The sequence below is a fragment of the Symsagittifera roscoffensis genome, chromosome 8 (assembly GCF_963678635.1).
Source record: "Symsagittifera roscoffensis chromosome 8, txSymRosc1.1, whole genome shotgun sequence".
Taxonomy (NCBI): domain Eukaryota; kingdom Metazoa; phylum Xenacoelomorpha; order Acoela; family Convolutidae; genus Symsagittifera; species Symsagittifera roscoffensis.
This window is the reverse complement of record NC_087069.1, coordinates 17,050,248-17,075,176: the sequence shown is the minus strand read 5'-3', so window position 1 is coordinate 17,075,176 and position 24,929 is coordinate 17,050,248. Positions and strand designations below refer to the sequence as shown.

Here is a 24,929-nt window from a genome sequence, read left to right as displayed (position 1 = left end):
TTTTTATGCACAATTTCAGTAATTTAAACAAGATGTATTAAAAACTCAATACAAAAATTGATGAAAATATTCAAAGATTAACAATTTATTTTTTTCTTGGTATTATTGACAAGTCTGATAAATTTTTTGTCAAATTTCCGTATTAATCAGTAAAAACTTTTAAAAATTTTGTTTTTCTGCTCTTGCACCCATTCTGTTCTTAGACCATTCTGCTTATTGCTCCACCACCCTGAAAAACTGTTCGCTTTATCTCTGAAAAACGGTTGATTTGAGCATTTTTTAAAAATAGTAATTTATGTTTGTTTTAAATTATGATAATAAAAGATCATTCAAAATGGCCAAAAACAAATGATAAATGTTCACTCTGCAATAGGTAATAGTTCATTTAAAGTAGCTGCAACCGGATAAGTTCAGCTTGCAGACGGTTAAAAGTTATAAAACAATTTGGAAAAGACTGGTTTACTTGAATTCATTTTCAATCCCTTCGCTGAAAAGCAAAGAAAATTAATAAAGCAAGTTTTTCTTGAACTGAAAAAAACAAGACTGCTTGTGTACGGGCGAAGCCTTGAATTTTCCGACAGCCTTTCAAGGTCTATGGAGCAGTGATAACATAAAAAACTTGAAAGTAAAAAAAAAAAACAATTATTTTTGCATAAAAAATTTGGAGATTTTTCAGTAAAAATCATCCCGCCACACGCCATATAAAGTCCAAAGAGATACATTTTGCTCCTAGTAGCAAGTCAACTATGGCAAATATGGCGAATAAGCTTCCTTCAACCAATTTGGAACGATTTCTCAGACGGATTGAATCTCCGCTTACTCGTTAATAGCGCTAAATATATCGCGCGTTAATTGTCCTAAATCGGCCAAAATGGTAATCTTTAAACCTCCATAACGTCACGAAAAATGATCGCAGGTAAATGAACTATTCAAAATTTAAGCTCAGGACAGCAATACTTTTTGCATGATTTTTTGAATGTTCCGTCAAAAATGGCTAGTTAAAAAGCCGAAATCTGTCTGAAGAAAACCATAAGAGCACACATACTACGTTATTTTGTACGAAAATTGGAAAAGTTTACATGAGAAAACCTTTGAGAAAATCTTGGATGTTTGTAAATTGTGCTACCTGATTGCGAGAAAAAAAGTATTCGAATTTCCTTCAACCAATCGATGCCAACATCTTCCTACACAGTAATCATTGCGATGCCAAACTGTGCGCTGGATAGGTGCACAACTTCATGTGTGTATGTTCCTTGATTCCAGAGACAAGTCTTTAAACACGTTAAAACCTTGTCGGAATGATCAAAGGAAATGAAAGAACAAAAGACGAACAAAGGGAGCGAACAGTTTATAACAATGATATAACCATAACTAAATTTTTTGTATCAGGCTAAAAATCTTCTTTTCAGAAAATTCATTGAGCCAAAAACTTGAATAATAAAAAAAAATTTAAACTCCATTTAAAGTCTTTTGTTGCATAGAATCAGCATAGAATCATTGAACCGAAAACTTGAATATTAAGAAATTTAAACTCCATTTAATGTCTTTTGTTTGAAAAATTAGCTCATGATACAGTTTCATAAAAAAAAATTGATAAATTTAGTTTTGGGAGACTCCATTTAAATCAAAATTTCTAACTCAATATCATCAATTAAAATTCGTCAGATTAGTTTTTGATTATAAAAGATTAAAATATTTCGGTTAATAGTACAACTTTATTAGGCTATCTGTCTTTTAAGCTGTTATAATCAAAGTTTAGTAAATGTTATAAAACAAAGTTTTAATGGTGAACGAGGAAGCAGGTTACTCTACAAGTAGCAAAAAATAGAAAAACAAAAAAGTCAAAGAAAAAAACCAATAGAAATTTTTTTGCCGTTTTTTTAAATAAATTTTCAAAGTTTTTGCTCCGAAAAACTCAAATAAAAACTAACTGTTCTCGAGTAAATTTAAATTTTTACGGCTTTTATTAAGCTATTGTAAGCGTTTAAGCTATTAAATTAAGCTATTGCAAGCTTATTTGTTCGCTCGAATTCAGACAAAAAATGAAAACGTTCAAACAGGTTTTTCTCGAGCAATTAGTTCCAAATCTCGTTCACATGCTTTCGTTCCTGACAAAATGTTAGAATTAGAAATTGATAGAAATTGTTTAAATTACAATGAAAACTTGAAACTTATGCCATTTGGGAAAAGTTTCCATTTAATGCCACTTGGAAAAAATGCCATTTGGGAAGTTACCCAAAATATAACCAGATTATGATTAAAATATGCACTTGTCATAATATTTCAAAAAAATTCACTAGCAGATGTGTTTTTTTTCTGTGTATTTCAAAATTTGTACTTAATGCAAAAGTGTAGTCAAATCAAAGTAAATACCAATAAGAAAAATCAAGTTAGCTCTGAACCTAACTGCGCCTTAAGAAAAAACTGGCAAAAAACAGCCCTTATAGCCCAGAAAAGCAAATTTCCGACGACAAGAAAGAAAACCCGTTAAAAAACTGACAAAACAGTCTACGTTTTAATTGCAAAATGCAGCACTTTTTTCTAAGAAAAAAGGCAACAGTAATGCTTTTGCTTTTTTCATATGAGGATTTTAAAAAAAATTATTTAGAGTTAATTTTGTTTGCTTTGGTTAATTGAGAAAGCCGTAGGAGTGACCCCTCGCTCAAATTAACTAAACTAGTTTTTTTTTCAACCTTCTGTATTTGTTTGAAAATTTTGCCTTACAGCTTAGAAGTCTTATAAAAAAATCTTTTATATTACCAACGCTTGCTGCTGACACTAAGAAAAATGTCAAAAGTCTTTTTTTTGTTGTCAGCAAAAATATCACATTTTTTCTCTGTTTTTGTTTAGTTTGAAATAATGTGAACAAAAACGAAAAGAACCCAAAGAACAAAGTTCAGCCCGACGAAAATTTTTTTGAAATGGCGTACAATCTTAAAATTAATAGGGGTTTTTTGAATAGCAACTGTGTTTGTTTAAAAAGATTTTTATGGGAACTACTCAAACATTGGTTAATTACTAGTACACAGTACTTTCGACTAAAAAGAAACTTTGGGCGGTATAGCGCTTAGAATCAATCTGGACTAACACACACAAAAAAAAATTTAAAAAATTTACAGACAGATTTTTTCATGTGAACTTTTGTGTTAGTCATAAGTGCTCAATATACAAAACAGTGTTGTTTTTTTTTCAGAAAAACGCTTCTTTTCACAAGTACTTTCACCAATTTTTTAAGAAATTTTTTTTATGAGTTTAAGAAACGATATCGAAAAAACTTATTTTATTTTTTTCACAAGGTTAATTTTTATGTAGAAATTATTAACAAACCTTTCAATTTTGATGAAAAAAATAGTACAAGAAAACTGTTCCATTGATTGCTTAGACGACTTTTCTGATGCGATTTACTTCATTTGAAAAACACGATGCATAGATGCTTTTATTGGTTGTTGAAAAAGTGCACCAAAGTTTAATTTTTTAAACAGTATTGAGAAAGCAAGACAAATCTGTGTTTTATAACGTTTTGGCATACAATTCACAAACTTGCTATAAGCTATTATGGCGGATGTTCACTTCTGTGCATTTTTAAGATTTTTTTGAAATTAATTCCATTTTTTTCGGGAAAATCAAAACAACCCTATTTGAACGTCGCATTTTGTGGTCAATTGAAAATTTGCACTCTTGGTTTTTGTTAGTCGAAAGTTGCACGATGATGACGAGCAAACAAAAACTGTTTTTTGTTTGGTTTTTTTAATTTTTGTAAAATTAAAAATACCACCGAACACTTCTTGTTTTTGACGAAACACTTTTGACTTCGCAAATACTGATGCATTAGGATTACCTTTTCAGTTTCAGAAATCAAGATGCTAAGTTTTCATTGGTATATCTTTCTAACCTACTTTTCAATGCAATTTTTTGTCTTTCACAATTTGAAGTATCAGGACCAACCGTACAATTTCCACTATCCCAAATCAATTTGGGGGGGGGGAATTAGATTTTTCATAAGCAAACTTTGAGTATAGCCTAGAATCGTTCAAAATTAACGAAAATACTGAATAAAAATAAATTAAAACATTAATTTGAGTAATCAACAGCAAAAAAATGCAATCAGCATTAAAAATGTACGGTGGGTAACTTGGGTGGAGGGCGGGGGTGGGAGATTGATGGTTGATCCATTTTTTCATGCTCTAATTAGACTATTAATTGTTCTTTTAAGTCTCTGTTTTAAAGCCTGTGTTCATTTTTCTAAACTTCATACATGAACGGAAAATTCGACAAGAAAACAAACAAAAAACGGTAATGGTCAGTCAATAAGCAGAATGTTCTAAGAGCAGAATGGGTCCAACAGCAGAATAACATAAATATATTATATTTTATAAGCTGATTGGTAGAATAGTTATAATTAAAGTAAATATTGACAAAACTTTTTATGCACAATTTCAGTAATTTAAACAAGATGTATTAAAAACTCAATATAAAAATTGATGAAAATATACAATTTATTTTGTTTTGGTATTATTGACAAGTCTGATAAATTTTTGTCAATTTTCCGTATTAATCAGTAGAAATTTTTAAAAATCTTGTTTTTCTGCTCTTGCACCCATTCTGTTCTTAGACCATTCTGCTTATGGCTCCACCACCCTGAAAAACTGTTCGCTTTATCTCTGAAAAACGGTTGATTCGAGCATTTTTAAATAAATAGCTATTTATGTTCGTTTTAAATTATGATAAAAAAAGATCATTCAAAATGACCAAAAATAAATGATAAATGTTCACTCTGCAAGTAACACAAAAATGATTGATCGAGGTGAATACGGCAAAAAAATTCCTTGTTTTTCCACAGTTTTTTCTTGAAGATTTCTGCCATTCTGCATTTGGTAATAGTTCATTCAAAGTAGCTGCAACCGGATATGTTCAGCTTGCAGACGATTAAAAGTTATAAAATAATTTGGAAAAGACTGGTTTACTTGAATTCATTTTCAACCCCTTCGCTGAAAAGCAAAGAAGATTAACAAAGCAAGTTTTTCTTGAACTGAAAAAAACAAGACTGCTTGTGTATGGGCGAAGCCTTGAATTTTCCGACAGCCTTCTAAGGTCTATGGAGCAGTGATAACATAAAAAACTTGAAAGTAAAAAACAAACATTTTTGCATTAAAAAATTGGACATTTTTTTGTGAAAATCATCCCGCACAATTTACCCTGCCCCAAATCTCCGTAAAATTTCCGCTACCCCAAATCGATTAGGTGGGAAATAGATATTTCATAAGCAAACTTTGCGTATAACCTAGACTCGTCAAAAATAACGAATTTATTGATTAAAAATAAATGAAAACACTAACATGAGTAATTAACAGCAAAAAAATGCAATCAGCATAAAAAATGTACGGTGTGGAACTTGGGTGGAGGGCGGGGTTGAGAGATTGTATGGTTGATCCATTTTTTCATGCTAAAATTAGACTATTAATTGTTGTTTTAAGTCTGTGTTTTTAAGCCTGTGTTCATCTTTCTAAACTACATACATGAACTGAAAATGCGACAAAAAAAACAATTAAAAAACGGTAATGTCCAGTCGTGAGCAGAATGATCTAAGAACAGAATGGGTCCAAGAGCAGAATAACATAAAATTATTATAGTTTGTTAGCTGATCGGTAGAATAATTATAATAACAGTAAAAATTAACAAAATTTTTTTTTTTGCACAATTTGAGTAATTTAAAAAAGATTTATTAAAAACTCATTAAAAAATTGGATGAAAATATTCAAAACATAACAGATTATTTTGTTTTTTGGTATTATTGACAAATATGTTAAATTTTCTCTTCAATTTGTCCGTAATAATCAGTAAAAACTTTAAAAAAATTTTGTTTCTCTGCTCTTGCACTCATTCTGCGCTTAGACAATTCTGCTTATTGCTCCGCCTCCCTAAAAATTGATCGCTTTATCTCTGAAAAACGGTTGATCTGAGCATTTGCAAATGATAAGCATTTTATGTTTGTTTCAAATTATAATATGAAAAAATCATTCAAAATGACCAAAAATAAATGATAAATGTTCACTCTGCAAGTAACACAAAATTGTTCAATCGAGGTGAATAAGGCAAAAAAAATTCTTGTTTTACCACAGATTTGCTTGAAGCTTTCTGTAATGCTTCATTTATTAATAGTTCATTTAAAGTAGCTGCAGCCCGGATGAGTTGAGCTTGCAGACGGTTAAAAGTTCTAAAACAATTTGGAAAAGACAGGTTTACTTGAATTCATTTTCAATCCCTTCGCTGAAAAGCAAAGAAAATTAACAAAACAAGTTTTTCTTCAACTGAAAAAAAAAACAAGACTGCTCGTGTACGGGCGAAGCCACGAATTTTCCGACTGCCTTTTAAGGTCTATGGAGCAGTGATAACATAAAAAACTTGAAAGTGAAAAACAAAAAAAAAACAAATATTTTTGCATAAAAAATTTGGAGATTTTTCAGTAAAAATCATCCCGCCACACGCCATATAAAGTCCAAAGAGATACATTTTGCTCCTAGTAGCAAGTCAACTATGGCAAATATGGCGAATAAGCTTCCTTCAACCAATTTGGAACGATTTCTCAGACGGATTGAATCTCCGCTTACTCGTTAATAGCGCTAAATATATCGCGCGTTAATTGTCCTAAATCGTCCAAAAATGGTAATCTTTAAACCTCCATAACGTCACGAAAAATGATCGCAGGTAAATGAACTATTCAAAATTTAAGGTCAGGACAGCAATACTTTTTGCATGATTTTTTGAATGTTCCGTCAAAAATGGCTAGTTAAAAAGCCGAAATCTGTCTGAAGAAAACCACGCCGAGCACACATACTACGTTATTTTGTACGAAAAGTTTACATGAGAAAACCTTTGAGAAAACCTTGGATGTTTGTAAATTGTGCTACCTGATTGCGAGAAAAAAAGTATTCGAATTTCCTTCAACCAATCGATGCCAACATCTTCCTACACAGTAATCATTGCGATGCCAAACTGTGCACTGGATAGGTGCACAACTTTGTGTGTGTATGTTCCTTGAATCCAGAGACAAATCTTTAAACATGTTAAAACCTTGTCGGAACGATCAAAGGAAATGAAAGAACAAAAGACGAACAAAGGGAGCGAACAGTTTATAACAATGATATAACCATAACTAAATTTTTTGTATCAGGCTAAAAATCTTCTTTTCAGAAAAATCATTGAGCCAAAAACTTGAATAATAAAAAAAAATTAAACTCCATTTAAAGTCTTTTGTTGCATAGAATCAGCATAGAATCATTGAACCGAAAACTTGAATATTAAGAAATTTAAACTCCATTTAATGTCTTTTGTTTGAAAAATTAGCTCATGATACAGTTTCATAAAAAAAAATTGATAAATTTAGTTTTGAAAGACTCCATTTAACACAAAATTCCTAACTCAATATTATCAATTAAAATTCGTCAGATTAGTTTTTGATTATAAAAGATTAAAATATTTCGGTTAATAGTACAACTTTATTAGGCTATCTGTCTTTTAAGCTGTTATAATCAAAGTTTAATAAATGTTATAAATCAAAGTTTTAATGGTGAACGAGGAAGCAGGTTACTCTACAAGTAGCAAAAATAGAAAAACAAAAAAGTCAAAGAAAAAAACCAATAGAAATTTTTTTGCCGTTTTTTAAATAAATTTTCAAAGTTTTTGGTTCCAAAAACTCAAATAAAAACTAACTTTCTTCGAGTAAATTTAAATTTTTACGGCTTTTATTAAGCTATTGTAAGCGTTTAAGCCATTAAATTAAGCTATTGCAAGCTTGTTTGTTCGCTCGGATTCAGACAAAAATGAAAAGGTTCAAACAGGTTTTTCTCGACGCTGAGAAAACTTTTTTAAATGTTTGTCATGTTGTTGGAATCACGATTGAAAGTGCTTCAATATGATATAACACTCATATCTCCGATGATTATTTGTGGCAGCTGGTTTGCTTGGAAAACAGAAAAAAAACTACTTTTTTCATGAAAAACAAACACGAGTTGATGGATTGCCAATTTTCAAGTTTTGTCTCTTCTAATGTAAAATTTAGCACCCACCTAGCACCAACGTCTCCCGTTCATCGTAAATGTCATTTCCCCCTATGGAGACCAGTTTGAGTCCACTGATCTTGGGTGCATAGTCTATGGCATACTTGCAGTTCTGTCTCGACTGGATCTCGGCTCTGTTCTGCTTAAACGGGGGAAAACACACTTTGCTCCAGTCTACTGTCTCTGGCCGAATGGTGTCCTCGATCTGGATAAAAATACAGCCCATTTTTTAAACATTTAAGTGTTTAATATTATTATTTAGATTTTTAGTAATTAATTACTAATAAGAACAGCAAAAAGCATCTAATTAAAGTTTCATATGAAAACTTGATTATGTTAAAATAACAAATACACTTTATTGCACATGCTTTAAAACAAAATTGACAAAAAACTGTTTAACTTGTCCAGGTATTTCTTCTATTTGATGCAGAACCAGACTCGGATCAAGGGTTTTCTCGAGGGGCTTTCTCGATTTTCAAACCGGTGTGATTTCATCAAACGTGCCACATTGATTGTTCAAGCCTTTTAAAATAATCTAAACTCGTTTTTTTGGCAAATAATTGTACAATGTACGCGAATTTTTAGAAAAATTAGTCGGGCCCAAAATTAAAAACTGTAGATACTCTTTAGGTTTTTGCTATAAAATCACGTTTTTTATCGGCGCAAACGCCACACTCAATTTTAGTGTATATTGGAACTAAACGCGTGTTCAGAAAAATGTTAGTGTCGATTAGACAAATTAGATGTTGCAAGAAAGTACCGAAGAAGAATTGCTAATGGGTCAAATCACTGATAAGGGAGGTGAACGATCAGAACGAACATTTGTATCCTATGTCTTCTATTGACACAAAAATCAATTTCTAATCGATATCATCAATGACTTATACATGCTTTCAGGGGCAGATATAGGTTTTCTTGAGAGGGGGGATTGATTTTCAATAAATTTACGACAAATTTTGTTTATATTTTTACTCGGCCAGACTAATTTCCGAGCTCTCCTAAATTACTATTAGGACCTTTGGGTAGCGAGGGGGTCGAGTTTCTGTCTTTTCGTGTTAGTATTTGAATTAATACTTGATTCCAGCCAAAAAAGTGTTTAATGCGAGAACGACTAAATAGTTACGGCGAGTATGATGAGTCCATTGGCCAGTCCCCCGTACAGGTTGTTCACATAGGTTGCCTCCCATTTGGGCTTGAAGCCCTCGGGGGTTCCCAAACCTAGACTGTTGATCCAGTTACGGAAGGCTGCAAACAACAGGAATTGTCTGTTTTGGATCAAACCAGCTATCACAGATCAAATTTAAGCGGACAAATTGGATAAAGCTGTCGATTTTGTTCATACAAAAATTTATTTTGTATCTTAAGATATTCTAAATTTTTTCTCAGTATCTAAGATTTAAACAAGATCTGATACGTTTTTGGGATTTATGAGGCATTCCTTGAAAAAATCCGCCAAACCCCCCCCCCCCGCCTTGCCTTGGAAAAAGTCTTTAATATACCTGCTTCTGGTTTCTACTAACTCGGAACTACATAAGTTTGTCATATAACGAGATTAATGGAATGATGAAAACCTGAAAGCAAAATTAAGTATCCCAGATTTAATTCCCCCCCCCCCCCTCCCCACTTTTTCATTGCCCCCCATTTTCCTATTAAGCAGCAATGCCAATCCTGAAAATGAAACATACTAAATTCAATATTTTACTGTTTTATATTTGGTAGCGACCTCTTTGTTTCCTTTCTGATATGAAATCAAATATTTCAAGGTCAGACGAAATTTAGTGACGTCATCAAAAAGAAATTTTGATTCAACATCCCCTTTTCAGTGTTTTGAGCTTATTACTTTTCTCCTCCCTGGTCTCTGTGATGATCTCCTCGGGGGCCACTGGCTCCTCCTCCTCATTCAGTCCAGGGTAGTTGTTGAACAGATTGGCCACAAACGCCATGTTCAATTTGTCATTCCCATCCACGATGTCCTACACGGTACAAACACGAGTGTCAATAAACCAGCCTAATTAGTAAAAACTCACTGGAAGTTAGGCCATTTAATTTGATTTAAAAAATTACACGACTTTCGCATTCATAAGCCTTGAAAAATTATAAATTACTTCTTCAGTTTTTTAGGAGGAGATTGATCCTTTGGCTATTTTTCAAAATCTTCTGGCTATCACTCTTTTACTAGCCTATCAAAAAAACCAAAGTTCGGATATCTTTTGTAGGTCTTCGTAGAGCGGTTTTTTATACAATCAGCAAGCATGCTAGTCTTGTTAATCGCAAATTAAACGGACTTAAGTTTCTTACTGTTTGCGGGCAAAATTATCAATTGAAAACAAATTGCGTTTCAAATACGTGAATAAAACCTTACAAAAAACTACGAAACACATGGGACGCCCCCCCCCCTCAGGGATTCACCCCCTGCCGACCCAAAGGGTCCACCTTTGAGACTTTTTAAGAAATCCATTTTTGGCCGACCGATCCTAAAATTTTTCTAAAAGCGCCTTTGGCGCCAATATACTAACTTTGAGGGGGAGCGCGCGCCAAAAAAAACGCGATTTTTTGTCAAAATTTCTCAAAAAGTGCCCAAAAATGACTTTTTTGACAGTTTTTTTCAAAATTTTAAATTGCTTGCGGCGCTGAAAATTTAGCCCAAAATACGGGAAAAACAGTGCTTTGGGAGAGCTCGAAAAATCAATTTGGTCGAATTAAAAAAAAAACGTCAAAATTTTTGAAAATTTTTTGAAAATACGCCCCCCCCCTCGAGAAAATCCTAGATCCACCCCGGCGGGATTCATACGTTTAGTTAATTCAAAATATATTTTTCTAACCAATTGTTAACAAAAGTTATATTGCATTTCTTATGTTTATTCGTTGGAATTCAGAAGTTTGTTTTCGTGTATCATCAAGCCAGATGTTGTCTACTTCATCAAAACATGCATAAACGCTCAAGAAAATTTTAGTTTCTTCAAAGAGACTTTTTCGTGTTCAGACATAAATTTAGTTGCGAATTCCTATAAAGAAACATAGCCAACAAAATAACTCATAGAGAACTGGCTTCTTTCAGAAAAGTTTTAAATTAAAAATTTTCAAAAAACGTTTATCTGCTTGAAAAATTTAAATTCATGATATTTTTGTGGTTAACATATATTTACTAAATCTAATCCATTTTCTGAAAAGTGGATCAAAAAAGAAATTATTTCACTTTTAATCCGTTTGCAAAAGCAGAAGTCAACAAATTTTTTTCCGCGTTTGCTTTCCGTTTAGCAAATGCTTTTATATTGAGCCGAAAAAACCTCAAGTTTAAAACAACGAAAAAATCAGATTTAAGAGTAGACGGATAAAGACTCTATATTGGAGGGAAAGAGAAATGAAAAAAAAAAGACCAACCACACACTTATTAAACAACTTTATTGACAAACAAAATGAAACTTTTCAAAAAGTCTTTTTGAAAAAAAGCATAATTCATGTCTGATCATGTGAGTAACCACAAAAGAATTGTTTCGATTGCCCTTAAGCGTCAACAAAAAATTTTTGGTTGAAAAAAATGATTCAAACCGTGCAAAAAAGACATTTCTCATTTGTATCCGCAACACACTATGCAAAGCACAAACTGAAAGCTTAGAGTTTAATAACCTAATGAAACGAGCAATATGCTTGCCTCAAATAAATTTGAAATGATACAAGTTTGTTCGTAATAAGGAAAAAGCCGTCTAAGAGTCCAAAGAATGAGTCATAATTTTAGGAAAGTTATTTCATGATAAATTTGGAAAAAAACTCAGAATTCCAACCACCCATTTAAAATTAAAAGTGATGCAATGGCGTCTAGAAAGGTAAGGTACCGTTTAAAACAAAATAGAACGGTTCGCGCGTTAAAATAACGGTTGATAATGCTTGTTATTTATCCCAACTTTGCAAATTATTGATTTTTAAACTGTCATAACTTTTTGATAAATGATCACAGGTAAAATATCTTTATAAGTTCGAGCTCAAAAAGTCAATATTTTCCAAATGGCACCAAAACTAGCTTCAAAAACTCAGTTAAAAGTCAAAAATCGTAACAATAACTTATGGCTCTGATGCTTTCATAGGTCAAAAAAATCATCGTGTTTTTGTGGTCGAAATAGTTCCAGATTTAATTCTGTTTTACATTATAACAAAAGATTGCAGGTAAAATTGCTTTCTAACATTGAACTTTAGACATCAATTTTTTTAGGTGGTACATAAACTGCGCCAAAAATGGGCCATTAAGTAGCCGAAATTTGTCTGTTGAAAAAAAATCACACCGTGGAAATAAACATTTGAATAACATTTTATGTTAAAACAGGAAGAATTTTTCACAAAAGCACATGCTTGCTGTTGCTAATCATAGTTTCCCATGATCAATTTTTCCAATAAAAGTTTGGAAGCTATGAAATTCAAATTTTGTTTATAGGTTATTGTTCCCGATTAAAAAGGAGAAATATTACTTTACAGAAAGCTTTTGAGTTTCAATAAACAATTTAAACTTATGCCTTTTCTGGAATCTTTTACTGTGCTTCAGCTTTTCTATGTCTCTAGAAAGTTAACCTGAGGGGTGACGAATTTTCTGCAATCCAGTTTATCCGCACTCTCTAAGTTAGTTTCTGCCCTCTCCAGTAGCTTCGGGTTCTGGAACGACAAAATAACTGAAGTTAATTTTATGCAATTCAGTCCAATGACACACTACCAGCTAATCAAACTAATTAGGTCAATACCAGACTTAATATGAACATTAAAACAAAGTTAATATTTATTATCGAGGGCAAAAGGAAAAAAGACAGCTAAATTTTTTTTGCGGTAATTTTATTGCTGAAATCTTTTCATTGCGTCCCGTATTAATTAAGCCAGCAGTTTTTTTAGAGAATGCTTATTGAGCAGAATTAGTGAAATAAGGTTGAAGAAATTTATATATCACAGAAACAAACATTTTCAGTTTTTCAAACGACTTCGTCTTACAAACTTTGTTTTCATGATCAGTTTCAAAGCTAACCCGAAACATTGAAAGAGGGGTTTTGTTGGTAATTTTTGGTCAACCCAATACAGTGCTGATTTAAATTATCCGGACAAAACGAACAAAACTTGAATTTTCAAACACGTTTTTCTCAAATTGGGTTAAGATTAGACAAAAAGTGAAGAGAACAAAAGTTGCTTATAATTTCATCAGAATTAATATGGTGCAATTGTTTCTCCGAAATTTTCAACCAAAATTTTATCCCAAAAATGGGTACTTTTGGCTTTTTTTCAATATCAAGATTTACGCTGGAACTATTTTGTTAATTGATAAAGAAAAACACATCACAAGAAGCCTCTTACACGGCTCAACAAAGTTTAAGAAGGGTTAAATCTCCAAAAACTTGTCTAAGAGAAGAAAATTACTTGATAGTCAATAAATAAGATTTTTACTAGATAAAACCCAGAATTTTTGCTTAAAAACAAATTTTAAACAATTTGCGCAAATTTCTGGAGATTTAACGCTTCTTAAAATTTGTTGGGCCGTGTAAGACATTTCTTGTGATGTATTTTTCTTTATCAATCAGCAAAATAGTTCCAGCGTAAATCTTGGTTAATTGAAAAAAGCCAAAATTACCCATTTTTGGGATAAACTTTCGGTTGAAAGTTTCGGAGAAAAAATTGCACCATATTAATTCTGATGAAACTCTAAGCAGCTTTTGTTTCATTGACTTTGAGAAAAACGTGTTTGAAAATTCAAGTTTTGTTCATTTTATCCGGTTAATTTAAATCAGCACTGTAGTCATGACAGTTAAAAATAACACATTAACACATCTCCTGCCCATGGTGGCCAGTCAATAAGCAGAATGGTCTAAAAGCAGAAAGGGTCAAAGAGCAGAAAAATTGAAAAAAAAATATCTAATTTTTTTGAGCTAATTGGTAAATTAATTATGAAACGTCAGTAATACCAGAACAACGAACATTTTATGCATAATTTGAGTAATTTAATTAGGATTTAGAAAAATTCAATCAAAAAACTTAAAGAAATTATTCAATTCATGAATAATTTTTTCATTTTTTTGGTATTTTTTGACGATTCTAATAATTTTTTTATCAATTAGCCTGTATAGACCAACTTAAGTCAAAATTTTTCTGTTTTTCTGCTCTTGGACCTCTTCTGCTCATAGAGCATTCTGCTTATTGCTCCGCCTCCCCTCCCCATGCAGTTTATTGGGTTTCACCTAGTTCTGAGCTAGATAATTCAGCCAAGAAGAATCGAGTATTAAAAATGCTGAACTATTCTCAAATACTTTAAATACAGTGCTGATTTAACTTAACCGGATAAAACGCGTTAAATTTGAAATTTAAAACTCGTTTTTCCCAAATTGGGTTGAATTTAGATGAAAACTTAAAAAGAGAAAACTTGCTTAAAATTTTAGCAGAATTATTATAGCTTAATTTGTTTTGCAAAAATCGGGCCCAAAATATTACCCCAAAAATAGGTGATTTCGGCTTTTCTTAGAAAATAAAAAACTGCGCCCAAAACACGGAGTCGATCACAGACATAAATCGATCAAAGTGAGCCGCTTACGTAGTCCAAAAAACTTTAAGAAGGGTATTTTCTTTAAAAAAAATTGCGAACCCTTTAAATTTTGTTTTTAAACAAAAAGTTGGTATTTTATGTAGTAAAAACGACTTTTTTGTCTATCAAACAAAAAAAAATTAACTTAAGCAATGTTTTGGAGAATACAACCTTCTTAAAGTTTGTTGGGCTACGTAAGGGGGTCACTTTGATAGAAAAATGTCTGTGATTGATTCGGAATTTTGGGCGTAGTTTTTGACTAACCAAGAAAAGCCAAAATGACCCATTTTTGGGGTACAATTTTGGGCCCGAATTTTGCAAAACAAATTACGCCATACTATTTCTGCTAAAATTTTCAGCAGTTTTTGTCTTCATAAATTTTCATCTTAATTCAGCTCAGCTTGAGAAAAACGCGTTTTAAATTTCAAGTTTAACGAATTTTGTCCGGTTAATTTAAATCAGCACTGTAGTTTGGTTGACAATTTTTCTTGGTTCTGTTGAAGTATAGAAATGTATCGTATAGAAAAAGATTAGTCGTTTACTTGAATTGTAAGCAACTGTTAGGCCTCAAATCGAACTGCACCGTTTTATTTCAGATCATACCGGACGTCAGAGATCGCAAGGTCACGACAGCAGGTCTCCAGACAGTAAGAAACAAATTGATAGCATTTACATAAACTCAAACTGGTCCCTATCTCATTCGGGCAACCAAAAATAAATTTTAAATTATAGATGTTAAATTTATCAACTCATGTTTAGGTACATGTTACTAGTTCAGTTTTAGTTTAACTTGAGTTTTCAGGCGTACTTGCCAAACCTCTCCTTAAGGTTTTTTCTTCATCTTTCACTTATGTTCTATTCGGTGAATCATTATTCCCCCCATTTTGTCGACTCCTCTCCGTTGTCGCGTCGATTTTCGCGTTGTCTCCTCGCCTTGTTTTCGTTGACGGTTTTCGGTGTCCGCTCCTTGTCCGTTCCCGACGGTTCGTTTTCTCCTCCGCCCGCTGCAAGAGACATTTTCGCCGTTTCGTCCGTTTCGACTGACCAATCGCTATCTTCATCCGCGTCGCTTTCGTCCTCGCTGTACTCGACTATTCGATTTGTCGACTCCTCTCCGTTGTCGCGTCGATTTTCGCGTTGTCTCCTCGCCTTGTTACTACTGACGGTTTTCGGTGTCCGCTCCTTGTCCGTTCCCGACGGTTCGTTTTCTCCTCCGCCCGCTGCAAGAGACATTTTCGCCGTTTCGTCCGTTTCGACTGTCCAATCGCTATCTTCATCCGCGTCGCTTTCGTCCTCGCTGTACTCGACTATTCGATGTTTCTTCGGTTTTTTTGCTCGTACCATATCTTCGTCTTTGCTATACTCAACGATTTGGTTTTCTTCGATTTTCGCCCTTTTTTCATTTCCAATTGATATTTTTCTGCTTTACTTTTGTACTTTGTGGGCTTAGTTGGACCCGGAATGTTCCTTGTAGTCTTGCTAAGACGTGGGGTGCATCCGTCGCTACTGTTCTCAATTAGGCTTTTTTCAGCCGCCGATCTAAATGAAACACCACTTCGCCTTAGTAACGACCCTTTTTCCATTTGCACCGTGTGTTTAGTTAATTTTTCAATTTTTTAATTGTAAACGCTTACACCTTCTCGGGTCTTTCGGGTGCGTTTTCCAGTCTTTTGGTATGCTGTTGTAGTACTAGTTTTATGTCTTATGAGCCATTCTGGAGCCTCGGGTAACTCTTGTGCTGCCTTGGGATCCACTACTCCGTGACCTTGGGGTCCGTCTCCATTAGCTCATGCTCATTCAAAACCCTTAAGGTTTTTCTATATTCCGGGGCGTACACCAGATTGCTCCGCTTCTCCCAATCTAGGGTTAGTTCCACATTAGGGAGATTACTCGACTTGTCTAAAAAAGACAACTTCTGGTTAATAACATTGTTCCAATTTAGATTTTTCAATGATGGCTTTTTCGTCAAATTTCGTAGAGCCGTATTCGCTTCTCTTCCATGAAAAGCATCAAAGGGCATTAGCTTAGTCTTAGAATGGGGCAAAAAACGTAGCGCGCTGAGCGCACGGGAGATCATTAACTAAAACTTATAATTTCTATTTTGCTGAAGACATGTTAGGACGTAGTTTTTTATCGACCCAATTGTCCGTTCGACCATTCCCATCGCGCGATGGTCCTAAGCCGGAGATTTAATGAGTTCAATACCTTCATAATTACAGAAATTCTGAATTTCATTCGAGAAAAATCCAGTTGCCTGACCCATATGTAATTTCCTTGGGTGCCCATGGGTATTTATGTACTTCCTTAGGAACTTTAAAAGATTTTTAGGCTTGTTAGTTGAGCAGTCATAAGCCGACGGCCAATGCGAAAAATTATCTACTGCGACTAATACATATTTCTTCCCACCCTTTACATAATTGACCGGATACCAGAAATCTAATTGAACCAAATCATTGGGTTCCTTACGCACATACGTGTCGCCTATATCACTCTTTGGAATATCTGGTTTAATATTTTTACCTGCTTCTACGCAGCTTCTACAGTACTTCGCTGTAGTGGCAATGTTTCGGTGCATCAGTGGTAGCCATACGTCCTTCGCGGCTGCAAAAATCTTATTGCATCCGTGGTGGTTAAAATGCAAACATTGAGTACCGCTGACGACATATCCTTCGGTATGGCCAGCTGGCCATCCATCTACAGGCAGTTTTCGCGTACGGCAAAGTCATTTTAAGGTTGGGCGTAATATTTCCCCAATCTTGTGATGATGTCCTTGGCTCGTGGGTTTTTATCTCGGATTGCATCGCGGATCGTTTTCAGTATCGGGTCCTTTTCCAGATTGGCTTCTACTAGATTCAAACTCAGGATCTCAAGGTAATCGATTTTTCCAACTACTTTGTTGTCGCTAGGTACTAATGAGTAAATCAGTTTATCATTCTGCACGAGTGGGTAAGATAGTCCGGGAAACTGATGAAGAAATGAAAGAATAGTATTAAACTTTTTTTGAATTTGTTGTTTTGGAACAACTTTTTCTGGCGGTACTAATTCAAAATCAGAGTCAAAACTTACTCTAGGTGGTTGGTTTAATCGATTTAGAACAACATTAAGGTTTACATCTCCAGAGTGGGTTGAAGTATTATTAATAGCGGATGTTCGTGGGTCGTTTTTCTCGGGTGAATTGATCGATGACATATTTTTTTAACTTTTATTTCGAAGTGTACAACTTGAATTTAAGCTCTGACAACAACGTCTGATTTTGTTACGTCGGTATTTGCATATTTCCGCCGGTACGCAAATATCTCAATTCTGATTGCTTAACCGCCAGTTGCTTGTAGACTCGCCCTCTAGTGAGCGTGTGTGTTCACGGTGAATATTTGCACATTCAGCTTTTCTTCTATTTTCGTGGGATACAACTGTTTTTGTTATCGCAAAACACGAGTGATCGCCCTCTACCGTCGGTTTTGGCCTCAGTTGATTCACTTTCTGACCCCTAGGTTTCATTTGATCCTTCGGTTTCAATGCTTCGTTGATTATTTTTATTTTCGCTACCGTAAAACTTTCATCATAATGACTTGTCTCGGGAGCCTATGCGGATGAAAACCGAGACAAATAGTCTGCCAATCCCATTTTTGATCCCTGTTTATGGTCAACTTTTGAAATTGTTAGGTACTAACCGGTCGTATCATCGAGTTAATTGGCTAAAAAATGTTTTTTTTTGCTTTTGGGGAGGAATTAAACAATGTAAGCAACGCCTTGTGATCCAATATAACTGTTAAAAAACGGCCATATATATAGTTTCGAAAATGTTCAGTGGCCCGCACTACCGCGACTAATGCTAATTCATTTGCAGAATATTTTTTCTCGGCCGGATTGAGGTACCTTGATGCGAACGAAATCGGGTGCCACCCGGAGGCGCTGTACTGTTCTAACACGGCCCCTAGGCCATCATGACTAGCATCGCAGATAATCCGTGTCTCATGGTGAATGTCGAAATGTCTTAGTTCCACAATGTTTTGCACTAGCGATTTTAGTTTGCACAAAATCGCTATTCTGACTTAGTAATAGTCTTAATGGTGCATTGAACCCATTAGTTTTTTTAATTGCTTTCTAGATTTTGGGGTTTTCAGATCTTCCACCGCTTGTGTTTTCCGGACTAACGGCGCGACGCCACTTTCCCCAATTTGATATCCGAGCCACTCACACTTGGTTTTTGCAAACTCACATTTTCGTAATTTCAACGAAACATTAGAAACGTCCAATTTTTAAAGTATTTTTTCCACTAACGCAATATGCTCTTCTTTAGTTCCTTTAGAAGCTATTAGAATATCTTCGCTGAAAGCATTTGCTTGCAGAAATTCCTTAAGTAAATTATCAATCACTTTTTGAAATTCCGCCGGCATTGACGTGATCCCGTAAAACCCGTTTTTGAAACTATAAGTTCCCGTCAGTTTCCCGCCGACTAATGAAAAGTTGCATTGCTCACTTGTTTTTTGTTCTAGGGAAACTTGCCCGTACGCGTATGTGAAATCCAGCGTTGTAAAGTATACATTCCCAGGTTTCCTTTCAGCAATTATCTGATTTATTCCGTCTACTAGTTCGTCAAAATTTGGCATTTGGTACTTATTCTTGTGTACCTGTTTTTTCAGTTCTCATGATTCTAAGCCAATTTTATGCTTCCATCTTTTTTTACTGTGACGACTATAGGAGAGACAAAATACTTATCTGAACACTCTTGTAATCTGATGATGTGACCTTCGTTTATCAACCAATTAATCTCCTTATCTACCTTATCTTGTAGACTGAGAGGCACCCGGCGCCCCTTTTGTTGTATCGGATTTAAATTTTTGAAGAAATCGGCTCTTACTTTAACGTTCCGGATTTTTCCTATCCTGGTAAATAAATTTGGGTACAACTTACAGTAATATGTTTGCAATTCATCATATTCCTCCTCTTCTTGACTGCTCCCTTCCCCCGTGATTCCCATCTTTTTCCTTCTTTGCACCAACTCCAGGCCTACGGTGCCCATCAGATCACAACCAAGGATTGACTGATGAATTCCTGATTTTACTGACACATGTGCTGGTGCTGCCTAGCCGTTCAGCGACATCATCACCGCTACCTTCCCAAGTATGTGTATTCGGTTGTTGTTGTAGTCTAAGAAATCATCTTTCGAAGGTTGTAACTGAATATTCGCTTTACCTAATGTTGGTTTCAGGTCTGTCATGCTGAAAATCGTCACTGGGGATCCGCTATCTATCCATAACCCCATTTTTTTTCCTGACACCTCAACCTGGACTCGGGCCCCAGTGATCTTCAGTTCTGTCAGGTTCTTCTTCCTTTTGATCGACATCACCATGTAATCATCAGATCCTGACGTCATAGATTCATTCTCCCCGCTTCCCTGCTGATTCAGCCACGCCACTGGATCTTCTGCCACATCATTAACACTCTGCATGCTCTGATCGTGCTCATTTTCATCTCTCACTAATCCGACTCGTCCTCGTCCTCTCCACTTGTTAGTGCCTCTCCTAATCCCTCTGCATGTTCGTTCAAAGATTCCGACACGAATTAAATGTTGCTCCCTTTGCAGGACAACTCGCAATATGATCAAGAGTAAAGTTCGGTGCGTCGCAATTATAACACTTACGGTTATTACCGCGTCCCCCACTGCTTGATCCTTGGGTGTACCCTCCGTGACCCCCGCGTGCTCGACCTCTGAAAAATCTTTGTCCCCTTCTGATATTATAAACTGGCTCCTGTTTTATAGATATCGGCGGCGCTGACGAGGCCGGTTTTCCAGTGTATGATTTATATGCACGTTCACCGCATTCATACGATAATGCGATCCGATAGACTTCCTCGGGTAACTTTGTTGATCGTGACAATTCTCGTTGGCAATCCGATTCCCGCATGTTCATAATAAAAATATCACGAACGTTTTCGGCCGCATTATCAAAATCACAACTGCCTGCAAGAGCGCTCAATTCCGCCTGGAATTTCTCAAATGTTTCATTTTCCCTCTGCTTTAATCCATAGAAAAGTTCTCTCTCATGAGTTACGTTACGTTCACGCTTAAAGACAATTTGCATCTCGTCAAGGACCCGTGGGTAACGTTTCGTTTTAACATTTACCACCGGTTTTCGTGCTTTAAATATCCTTTGCGCTTTGTCTCCAATACAGAGATAGAGATTAAACTTCAACTTCTTTTCCGCCTCAATACGGTTTTTCCCATTTACCTCCTCTGGCAACGCTGCAATAGCCGCCGCATTTAAGATACGCGCAAAATAGAAATCATCGGAATCAATGTCATATTTGCTATCATCCCCCGGTGAAACTTTATGATTCACACCTCCGAGTAAATTGCGTCCCAAAATGATAGTATCTTAAGTGGATTTTCCCCCCTCCTTTCCTTTCTGCTGACTGCGCCATGTTGAAGCATAGAAATGTATCGTATAGAAAAAGAATAGTTGTTAACTTGAATTCAAGCAACTGTTAGGCATTAAATCGAAATCTTACTGCACCGTTCTATTTGAGATCATACCGGACGTTAGAGATCACAAGGTCGGGACAGCAGGTCTCCAGACAGGAAGAAACAAATTGATAGGATTTACATAAGCTCAAACTGGTCTCTATCTCAATTCAACAAGCGGGAACAGGGCTTTGTAAGTTTGGCCAATTCATGACTTTTCGTTGGTTTGGTTATGATAAATGAAAAAATTTTCAAGAAAGGAAAAATTTGGTTATTATTTCCAAAGTTTTTACAAAAAAATTGCATCCCTGATTTCCATCTTTGTTTGATCATCTTTGGTCAATCGTGGGTTTCAAGCAGAAAGAAAAGGAGATTCTTTTAACATGACTGTAGTTGACTTACACACATGACAGTCTGAGGTGACGCCATCTCTGATTTCTTCTCTTTGGGTGCAATTTGATCCAGCAAGTGGGCATAGGCCTCTGAGTCCTGGAATAAAACAAATAATTCACAAATTCAGATTCTTTCTCAAAATACTTTTCAAGCTCTTTCTCATCAATTTTTTTCAACGATGATCCATTAAAAGCTGTTTGTATTCATGAAAATTGGTGCGGGTATAATGAAGAAGAGCCCTCTACCCTTTCAAGTCAATTGAACCCCCTTTTCTCAATAGCACCTCATTTTTTTCACCCCACAACCATAGTAGCGGGGTAAATGGGAGTGGGCTTTCGCCCCTTCCCCTCAGGGATTCAAACCCCTGCCGACCCAATGGGTCCCCCTTTATTTGAAGTTGCCTATACTTGGCTGATTGACCCTTAAGTCTTTCTAAAGAGGGTTTTTCTAAAACTTTCTAAAATAATTTTTTTTGTCAACACTTTCCAAAAAGTGCCTTAAAATGCCTGTTTTTGCCTGATTTTTTTTCAAAAATTTGCCTGTGGCGCTGATTTGGTAAAACTAGAGTCTCTATATTGATTTGGGAAAGCTCAGAAAAATAATTTGGTTGACAAAGAATTTGGTCCTTAAAAAGGTTGCAAAAAATTTCAAATGGCCAATTTGAGGACCTACTGGATTTTTTGAGGACCATTTTTTCTTGGATTTACTAATTATTTTGAAATCAAAAGAATATTTCTATTTGTAGACAACTTCCAAAGACAACTTTTAGAAAAAAAAATACGTTTCCTCAGATGTTTTTATAAAGTACATATTATAATCTTGTACAGGTTGTTTACACCTCCCTTGTGCGTTGGGAGGTTTTTTGAGGGAAAAATTAGCCCTAATTATTAACTTTTTCTAGAATACAAAAAGGTGATTTTCGATGAAAAATAACAAAATTAAATTTTCATTGAAAGTATCATGAAAGAAAAATGTCATTGAAAGTATCATATCAGAAAAAATTATTGAAAGTATTTACCGATATAGTTTTGTGGAACCTGATCTAAACTACATTTTATGATTGGATAAATTAAATGTTTTACCAATGTAAAGTATTTAATATTAACCAATCATGATCCATCTAACTAACAACCCACTTATTTGTAAGTGCTGAAGTTACTTGTAATTTCAGCACCAGAGAGATTTGAATTTAACTTAGAAATTAGTTGGACTCTCCCGAGCACTTCAGCAGCCGCAATAAACCAGTATACCCTAGATCTATTGAGCCTAGCAGAGACTAGTTAAACAACCTGAGACTAGATAGTATAAGAGTAAGATTAGGATCGGTATTAGACTAAGAAGTTGCACGAATCTATCCGGCCGAAAATAAGATAGCGTGACGAGCAGACGGTGTACCCTATCCGAAATTACTCTATGAGTTACACTTCGGTCCTAACTCATCTGGTGCGACCATAAGTCTCGAACAAGACCTTACTAGATTAGAATTAACCAAAATTAGATTAGAAATTAGACAAAAACATTTAAAAAATGTTATACGACAATAATTTAATTGAAATGTCTCTCCGACTCAATAGATCAGAGCCAATATTCCGAACCATAATAGAACTACCCGGAATTGGAAGAAGACATCGAACCAAAGACGACATACGACAAAGTAGAAACTTGCCGTATAGTTATATGATAGTTCGGCAAAAGCCAGAACAAACTTTTATATTTCGAATACTACTTGCAATGAATTTAGATTTCCATTTGCAAACATAAAACCTTGAAGTTAATCTTCAAAATCATTTCAGGCGCTAAACAAAATTAATATTATACAATAACGATTGATAAAAAGATCTAAGATCGTTTTCCTAAAACTCTGCAGTATTATACAAAACATGTTTGAAAAATATTTATTGGAAAATAAAAATAAAAATTAGTAGCATGACAATAAATGGTTAGTAATCATAAATCATCTTGTTGTTCCAGCTTCATCACCTAAAACATAACAGCAATCATCAACTCACTAATATCATCAAAACACTAAATCTTTCCTTTACACACATCTAAAGTTTTATTAAAACTTAAAGTCACTTAATTTTAAAACCAGATCATCAAGGCTTATCCTTGGATCTTAAATCATTTTCTACTTAATTAAATTTCAAATTTGATCATGAAGGCTTATCCTTGGATCAAACAGAACAACTTTGTTCTCCCCCACCCACTTAATTAGTGTCTAACGACCTCAAACGTCGATTCACTACCCAACCCTTTCTAAAGACCCAAGACTAATAGAAATTTTTAAACAAAACTAATCATTCAAATTAGGATAAACAGTGAAGAACTTCGGTTAATCATCCTTCACTTGACCCCCCCTCTTACCAGACCCAGGATAAATCTTAGACTTAGTAAGTTTAAAATAGTATCTAACGAACTACTCGCGTTCTAATTATACCTGAACCTTGTGGATCGATTTACTATTCTCCAACCCTTGAACACAATCACTACCCCTAAGTAAGATTAAGTAAGTTAACACCTTAGCTTATACTAGTCACGAGAAAGTAAAAATCATTCTTCGGAATCGATATACTTTTCTCTCCAACCCTGAACAAATAGACCCAGGTTAAGCTAACCAAAAAATCGTAAGAACTAACAGTTTAGGAAAATAGAAATCATTTAACAACCTTTTGCATCCGTCATCCTAAACCTTATGTCATTTAAAAACCTAGGAAATAAACAAACAATCATTTTACACAATTGTGAAATAGATAACAAAAAATACGACCTTGTAATCACACCTCATACACAAACAGTTGGATACATTCGAACAAAACGACAAACACTAAAGAGAAAAATAATAACTAAACAAAGACAAATAACACGAAAAAGATTTTCAAAAAATCGAAACGCATTTTCAGAATCAGAAACCAACAGTTTAGACGAACTTTACAAACTAAAAGAATCAATAGATAAAAATTACCCACTTCACGATCAATTATATTTTTCTGACTCAGAAACAACTTCAAATTCATCACAAAGAGGAAAAAGAAGAATAAAAAAACAGTACAAACACAAACCAGTACATTTATACAATTGGAATCAACCAATTCGACACATTAATAATAACATATTAACAGTCATCGAACGGAAAAATGAGTTCAACGCACACCCCAGGTGACGAAACTCCAGATGATGATGAAATCTTTCCTTTTATAGTAGACGCAGATACTGATAGAGGACAACACATATTTTGTCAAAATTTACTCGTAAATTTATTTGAACCCGGAATCAGTCCATGTAAAACAGAGTTCCCCGATGTAAAAATCAAAAGACAAATCATAGATCACTATCTAAAAGATATATGCAACATAACACAGCAGTATGGAATCTACTCTATAGAATTCACTTCCCCAAACCATAATAATAGAACATATACTATTCAAACAGACAATCTTGATTTAGAATTTTCAAAAGTTTTTTCAGAATA

At 34.5% G+C, this 24,929-nt stretch overlaps 1 protein-coding gene across 1 annotated transcript in view; it reads right to left on the bottom strand.

The window, feature by feature from the left end:
- LOC134852869 (fimbrin-like) overlaps nucleotides 1–24,929 on the bottom strand; it is a 113,696-nt gene that overhangs the window by 3,945 nt on the left and 84,822 nt on the right. The window contains exons 6-10 of the mRNA XM_063868709.1: nucleotides 21,470–21,556; nucleotides 12,618–12,698; nucleotides 9,898–10,030; nucleotides 9,181–9,302; nucleotides 8,067–8,262 (exon numbers count right to left, since the gene is read on the bottom strand). Coding sequence (XP_063724779.1) covers nucleotides 8,067–8,262; nucleotides 9,181–9,302; nucleotides 9,898–10,030; nucleotides 12,618–12,698; nucleotides 21,470–21,556 — 619 coding nt within the window. The remainder of the gene's footprint in view (nucleotides 1–8,066; nucleotides 8,263–9,180; nucleotides 9,303–9,897; nucleotides 10,031–12,617; nucleotides 12,699–21,469; nucleotides 21,557–24,929) is intronic.